General features: G+C 36.6%; 1 protein-coding gene across 1 annotated transcript; it reads left to right on the top strand.

Annotated features, from left to right (window-relative positions):
• Positions 1-429: 429 nt before the first annotated feature.
• On the top strand, positions 430-3,139 carry LOC144237543 (olfactory receptor 2W1-like). The gene is given in 4 exon segments (XM_077771203.1): positions 430-981; positions 2,679-2,695; positions 2,901-3,081; positions 3,083-3,139. Coding segments are annotated over 4 exon segments (807 nt in total).
• Positions 3,140-8,532: the final 5,393 nt, after the last annotated feature.

Below are 8,532 nucleotides of genomic sequence, written 5' to 3'. Positions count from 1 at the left end.
TGTGTTCACTGTATCAAATGAACGAGATTGGTAGAGAATCAGACGGTCACATCACTTTAAACCAGATCTATATCAAAGTTCTAAATTTATATGTGACAAATTTTCGATCTTGAGTTTTAGAGTAAACTCTGCAAGCTCATCTAAATAAAAATATAATATTAAATCAAACACCGTAAAAGGATCTACAACAAATACCAGATTACTAGGCTATAATATTTACCTTCACCCATTATTTTTTATGAGGATAAATTCTTCCCCTTTCTTGGTTCTGTATTTACTTAAATTACGTGGTCTGTACTGACAAATTTATTCTCCTGCTTCTCCTTTCCTTCTTTCTCCACCTGCTCCTTCTCCTCCTCCTCCTCATCTTCATCCCCATCCTCCTTCACCTCTGCTTTTCTCTTTCTAGGATTTGGCCACTGAAGGACTATGGGCCAAAACAATTACACTTCTCTACACGGTTTTATTCTGCTTGGTTTCTCGGACCATCCCAAGCTGGAGATGGTCCTATCAGGAGTCGTCACTCTCTTCTACTTCATTACATGGGTAGGTAACACAGCCATCATCCTTGCATCTCTCCTGGATGCCCATCTCCACACACCAATGTATTTTTTCCTCAGAAACCTCTCTTTCCTGGACCTATGTTTCACGACGAGCATCATCCCTCAGATGCTCGTTAACTTGTGGGGACCTGACAAGACCATCAGCTACGTGGGCTGTGTCACTCAACTCTACGTTTATATGTGGTTGGGGTCCGCTGAGTGCCTCCTCTTAGCTGTTATGTCCTACGATCGTTTCACAGCTGTTTGTAAGCCCTTGCATTATTTGGTCATCATGAACCCGCATCTCTGTCTCAAGATGATAATCACAGTGTGGGGCATTAGTTTGGCCAATTCTGTATTATTATGTACACTCACCCTGAATTTGCCTCGATGTGGAAACAACCTTCTGGACCATTTCTTGTGTGAGTTGCCAGCTATGGTCAAGANATTCTTGAAACGCTAATTCTTTTTTTGTTGTTGTTTATTTATTTTTGAGAGAGAGAGAGAGAGCGAACATGAGTGGGGGAGGGGCAGAAAGAGACAAAGGCACAGAATAAAAAGCAGGCTCCAGGCTCTGAGCTGTCAGCACAGAGCCTCATTGGGGGCTCAAATTTACGAACCCAGATCATGACCTGAGCTGAAGTCAGATCCTTAACTGACTGAGCCACCCAGGTGCCCCTTGAAAAGCTAACTCTGAAGGAATCACCAAATGACCCTCTCAAAATAACTATCTTAGCCAGTATATTCAGTTCTTCTAAACATGTCTAGTTTTGAGTCATGGCCCCAGTTTGAAGTATTTTCTTCATAATTTCTAGAAAACAGATTTGAAATGGCATGACAAATAGTGTACTGTATATATTTGTACTATATCTACAGACACACAAACAGGACCACCAGTTTGATATTTAATTGTTAATTTTCAATATGTATATTTTCTAAGTAATTTTTTTGAGAGACAGAGCATGAGTGGGCAAGAGGAGCAGAAAGAGAGAATCTCAAGCAGGTCCCATGCCCGACACAGTCCTGACTGGCGCTCTATCTCATGACCCTGGAATCATGACTTGAGCTGAAATCAAGGGTCAGATGCTTAACTGAGTCACCCTGAAACCCATTTTTTACAAGGTTTTTAAAAGTTATTTTTAAATACAAATAGTTTCTGAATTATATAGTCCAATTTCTGAATGTGACTAAGCTTCAGCAGTAATAAGTATTTTTATGCTCAGTGATAGAACACTATAGAGAACTAGTGATAATCTGTTCAATTATTTAAAATTTGGGCAGTTCTAACAACCTCACGCAAGTCTACAGGAGTTCTACCTGGATCACACTACTGAATGAGGCTGAGTTTATTACTCCTTAGAATNGATACTTAAAATATAAATTGCATTAAAATTGACCATTTCAGTGATAACTTAGGTACTGGGATAGAGACATTAAGAAGCCACGGATAAAGGCCATATCTCCTACATAACAAACCAGACATCACTGGTACTACTCACTAAGATATGAAAGAAGAGAAATACTCTTCCTCACCCTGACATAAGCAAAATAATTACATTTTATACGTAAATGTCATGACCAATAAAAGAATGTGTTCACTGTATCAAATGAACGAGATTGGTAGAGAATCAGACGGTCACATCACTTTAAACCAGATCTATATCAAAGTTCTAAATTTATATGTGACAAATTTTCGATCTTGAGTTTTAGAGTAAACTCTGCAAGCTCATCTAAATAAAAATATAATATTAAATCAAACACCGTAAAAGGATCTACAACAAATACCAGATTACTAGGCTATAATATTTACCTTCACCCATTATTTTTTATGAGGATAAATTCTTCCCCTTTCTTGGTTCTGTATTTACTTAAATTANAGGTTCCCCTATTCATGATATATGATAGCAAACAAAAAAAATGTGGCTTCAGAGTATCCCTCTTTAAGCAAGAAATATTCAGAACTCGGCAAAAGAATGAGCAGGACTGCAGAACAAGGAGAAGTCCAGAAAAGAAGGGAAGGGCTCCCAGGGCTTCGGATGGGAATGAGTTTCAAGAGTCAAACTGGGAGGAGGCCAGGAATTCATGTGTATAAAGTGACTTCTGAGATGAGAATGAGTCTCGTGCCGGTCCATCCAGGCATCTAAAGAATCTGAGTACGTCTTCAATAAGCACATGGATGATGTGATTGATTTTATTGAATCTTGTGACAATACAAACAACAAAAAAACAAGTCTGGATGAAAGGAGTGAAGGCAGCTGCCAGAATCTAGAAAAGAGACAATGGGGGCACCTGGGTGGCTCACTTGGTTAAGGGTCAGACTTCAGCTCAGGTCATGATCTCATGGCTCATGGGTTCTAGCCCTGTGTGGGATTTNACTATTATCTACATGTACCTACGCCCAGGTAACAGTGCCTCCAAAGACCAGGGAAAATTTCTCACCCTCTTTTACACGATCATCACTCCAAGCCTTAACCCTCTTGTTTATACCTTGCGGAATAAGGACATGAAGAATGCACTGAGGAAGCTGGTGGGGGTTGACCATGAATCTACAAAATCTAAGAGGAACCAAAAGTCATAGAGAGTATTACTCTGCATAAGGCAATTTAATACATTTTCTAATTATCTTTATTTGTTTTCTGCAAGTGTAATTAACACACAGTGTTATATAGTTTTAGTTTTAAGTGTACAATGTGATTAAACAATTCTATACATTTATCAATGCTCATCACGTGTACTTTTAATTCCCTTTATCTCTTTCACCCATCTACTCACTCACCTCCCTTCTAGAAATTACTAATTCCCTATATTTAGGAGTCTATTTTTTATTTGTCTTTTTCTTTTCTTTGTTTTTTTTCATTTGCTTTGTTTCCTAAATTCCACACATGAGTGAAATCTTATGGTATTTGTCTTTCTCTAACTGACTTATTTCACTTAGCATTACATGTTCTAACTCAGTCATGTTATGGTGGATTTTGTGGCAACATTTTGTTCTTTTTATGGCTGAGTAACATTCCATTGTGTATACATACCACATCTTCTTTATCCATTAATCTATCAATTGGCCCCTCGGTTGCTTCCATATCTTGGCTACTGTGAATAAGGCTGTAGTAAACATGGGGTGCATATATTTTTTCAAATTAACGTTTTTACTGGAATTACTGGATCATATGGTAATTCTATTTTCAATTTTTCAAGGAAACACTATACTGTTTTCCACAGTGGCTGCACCAAATTGCCTTCCCACCAACAGTGCATGAGGATAGTAATTCCTTTGACATCAGCCACAGAAATAGGTTTTGAAATATGTCTCCTCTGACCAGGGAAACAAATGGAAAATTAAACTATTGAGACTACAACAAAATTAAAAGGGTTTGCACAGCAGAAGAAACAATCAACAAGAAAGAAGGCAAACTGCTGAATGAGATAAGAAATATTCAAATGATATATCCAAAATATATAAAGAACTTACACAACTCAACACCAAAAAAAAAATCTGATTTGAAAATGGGCAGAGGACCCTAAAATACATTTTTGAAAAGAAGATAAATAGATAGGCAACACACATGAAAAGATGCTCAACATCACTAATCTGAGAAATGCAAATTAAAACCACAATAAGAGATCACTTTACATCTGTCAGAATGGCTAAGATCAAAAATGCAGGAAATAACAAGTATCAGCGAGGATATGGAGATTAAGGAACCCTCGTGTACTGTTTGCAGGAATCTATCTTTAATTTCTACTGAGGCAAATAATTCCTAGATCATAGAGAGAAGTAATAGAATAGTTGCTGTATACAAACATTCTGTAGGTGGAAACAATACTATACCAAATCAACTTAGTTCTTATATTATTCTAATCATTGGCATATCTTGAGGGAAAATGGGTCTTAGGAATTTTAATTTTGTTTGTGATATAACACCAAGAGGCTGTAAATATAAACGTGAAGGCATGTGATTTATTCTAAAGACCCATTGGAACTGTTTTGTTTATCTACTTTTGCATTTTCTCTGCTACTGTTTGCATCTTCAGAAATAGAGAACTGAATGGATGGTTTCACTTACTTTCTGGGGTACATGTACCATCGTTATGTACAAATAATTGTACATCCAATCTCTTTTGATGCCATACAAACATTTATCAATACCCCCAAAATGGGTCTTAGTTTTTGAAGTTCTTTCTTTACCATGATACAGGAAGTGAGAAGACATAAATTAAAAGGTTTAAAAGGTAAAAAAAACAGTCTTATTCATTACTAATTCATTCATGAAACAATTATCCCATGGCTGTCTCAATCTCAATAACTAGCTTGAGTTTAGTTAGGATTTGATATCTAGAGACTCACGAATTTATGTAATTTTTGAGAAATGTAGATTTGTACATTTTTACGTAGTGAAATAATAAAATAAAATTAATAACTCTTTTCATTTCTAATTATTATGATATAGTGGTTAGCGTTTTATGGTGAAATATGACTTTTTAATTGACCTTTGATATTTTCTGTAATCTGAAACCTTTCTCTAAAAGACCCCATTATTTAATAACTATAATCAATCACATATATAATATTTTCTCCACTGTCATCTCATAATTCTTGAAATGTGAAGGAGTCATTGGATAATTTTTACTTTCCCACTCAGAACAACACAGAAATGCCTCACATAAAATATAATGCGACATAAGATACTGTCAATGCCCTTACACACACACACCAATCTCCTTTCAGGTGCCTCGAGAGACACGTCACCAACCCACATAAAGAGTCAACAGAGAGAATATAAGTTCTGTGGCCGTGATGCACACAGTCTGGCCACTTCACCCATCACTGTTATATTTTGAAGGTTTATTCTTACTCTTGGCAGAAATCTTTAACTAATAACGTTAGGAGAAATATTAAGTCATTTACTAACTTCTGTAATAAGTACACCAAAAATAGACTAACAATAGACTCTTATGAAAACATTAAATTTTATACTATGATTGTTTTTATATGTATCTCTAGTTCTATTTTTCCTTTGGCTTAAGTTTCTTCTACATTAGGGTAGCAAAATACACCAGTACTTTAGATAATTGATCTCCCTCTTATTTCTCTAATAGAAGTGCATATACCCAGACCATTATGTCAACTTACAATAAATCCTTAACATATATCAAGGCCCTGTAAGATAATCAGTACTTCTATAAGCATTCAGGGAGACACCTCTCCAGGAACTAACAAGCTGGCCAGTGCCATGGGCACACCCCTGCCCTCCAGCATGAACACAGAGCCACCTATGGGAAACATTGCCACACGGACACTGGCTGCCTAACCTGCCTCACCAAGCTCCACACCCTGTGCAGGCAGGAAGGTCCTTCTCAGACAAGCTTGCCCCTGGTGTGGCAGACCCATCCGTCAGAAGTCCAGCACAAGCCACATCTCCTGGCCAGCGAGCTCGCAAGGCCTCAGTTCTCATGGAGATGGTGTCAGGTCTCATTCCACAAGCAGAGCAGAGCACACCTAGTTAAACTCACCACATTCAGACCAGGGACCAAAGGCTGCCCGTGGGGGGCAAGGAGGGCCTCTGCAGATGACTAACCTGTAAGATGGAGCAACCAAAACGCAACGGCAGAGCACACGCAGCACACGCTGGAGGCACTCCCTGAAGCTTCTACATGACCTCTTCTTCATAAGGCCATTACTTCCAGAAGAAGGAGACATAGAGCTTTTCTAACACAGAGAAGAAGGAAGACTTAGACAAAATGCAAATGAAAGAACAAGATAAGGACACAACCAGTGATCTAAGTGAGACACATATAAGTAACATGGTTGATAGAGAATTTAAAGCAACAAATATAAGGATATTCACTGGGCTTAAGTAAAGAATAGTGTGGAGCCTGCTTTGAAATCTGTGTCTCCCTCTGTCTCTGCTCCTCCCCAACTCACATTCTGTCTCTATCTGTCTCTCAAAAATGAATAAACGTTGAAAAATTTTTAATGATAAATTTAAAAAATTTTTTAAAAGACATAGGTTGTCAGAATGGATTAAAAAAACAAGACCCATATGTATGCTGCCTACAGGAGACTCTTTTTAGACCTAAAGACGCCTACAGATTGAATGTGAGAGAGTGGAGATAGTTTCTATTAGGCAAATAGAAAACAAAAGAAACCACAGTGGCAACAGTTATATCAGACAACATAGACTTTTTAAATCTTGTATTGTTTTTATCCTGCTCTGGTATCAGGGTAGTACTGGCTGCATAGCATGATTTTGAATCTGTTGCCTCTATTCCATTATTTGTAAAATTTTGATAAAGATTGTTATTTTTTTTTAATGTTTGCTAGAAATCACCAATGAAATCATATGGTCTTCTGCTCTTCTGTGCTGGGCGATATTTTATTCCTAATTCAACTTTCATTCTTATTATTGGTCTAAGATGATTTCCTATTTCTTGGCTTCAAGTTCCTTGATTCAATTTCAGTAACCTGTGCATTTTTGGAAATTATCTGGGATATTTTCTATGTTATCAGATTTGTTAGTTTATGATTATTTATAGTGATCTGTTATCACACTATGTTATCTGCTGTACTGTTTTCTCTTTCATTTCTCATTTTAGTTTTCATGTCTCCTCTCTTTTCTTTTTCTTTAATGTAGTTAAAGTATTACCATTTTTTATTTTTATTTTTATTTTTTTTGTAANCCCGACGCGGGGCTCGAACCCACGAACCGCGAGATCATGACCTAAGCGAAAGTCGGACGGTTAACCGACTAAGCCACCCAGGCGACCCTACTGTTTTCAGTTCTTTGTGGTGTGATGGTAAGTTGTTGTTTTCAATTTTTTCTTTTTCAATTTTTTATTTTATTCGTTTTGAGAGAAAGATAGAGAGCAAGTGAAAGGAGGGGCAGAAAGAGGAGATGGCAGAATCACAGGCAGGCTCTGTGCTATCCCAGTGCACAACTCAAACTCAAACCATGAGATCATGAACAGGACCAAAATCAGAGTCAGCTGCTTAACAAACTGAGTCACCCAAGTGCCCCTAAACTTTTTTCTTAACACAAGTATTTGTAGCAAAAACTTCACTCAAACATCTGCTTTTGTTGTACCCATACAGTTTGGAATATTGTGTTTTCTTTTTATTTTGTTTTCAAACACATTTTGAATTGCCATTTCATTTCTTACCTGGCACGCTGTTTTTGCAGTAGTGTATTATTTCATATTTACATATAAAGTATTTAGTATTTACATTGTATATTTTCCAGCTTTGTTTTATTATTACTCTTTAGGTGTACTGTTGTGGGTGAAACATATGCATGGTATGACTTTATTCTTCTTAAACTTGCAATATTTGATATGTCTCTTTTTGTGTGATTTAATCAGGGGATTCTTTTGTGTATGTTTGAAAAAAAAATGTGTATTTTTCTTGGATGGTATGTTTTATATGTATCTTTTAAAACCATGTATTCTGAAGTATGCTTCAAGTAAAAAAGTTCTTATTAAAAAAATAATAACTTTAGCTGAGGGTATGTATTTAAAATAATGCATACCAGGATGGAGGTAGGTGGAAGGATGGTGACATAGGTCGTGGGGGTTAAGAGTACAGTTATCATGTTGAGCACTGTGGCTTGATGTATAGAATTATAGAATCACTATATTAAACATCTGAAACTAATAAAACACTATGTTAATTATATTTAAATTTAAAAGCTTAATAAGAAAAAGAATGAAGGAATGAAAGAGAGAAAGAGAGAGAAAGAGAGAGACAGAAAGAGAGAAAGAGAGAAAGAGAGAAAGAGAGAAAGAAAGAAAGAAAGAAAGAAAGAAAGAAAGAAAGAAAGAAAGAAAGAAAGAAAATGAGTATTAAAAAGAACTCTTATTTTGGGTATTATGCTTAGTGAAATAAGTCAGACAGAGAAGGAAAAATATCATATGTTTGCACGTATAGGAGGATTAGGAGGAACTTAACGGAGGACCATGGAGGAGAAGAAGGGGGGAAATGGTGGGGGAAAGGGAG

The sequence above is a fragment of the Crocuta crocuta genome, unplaced genomic scaffold (assembly GCF_008692635.1).
Source record: "Crocuta crocuta isolate KB4526 unplaced genomic scaffold, BGI_CrCroc_1.0 scaffold711, whole genome shotgun sequence".
NCBI lineage: Eukaryota > Metazoa > Chordata > Mammalia > Carnivora > Hyaenidae > Crocuta > Crocuta crocuta.
This window is presented reverse-complemented; position numbering and strand designations above follow the sequence as displayed.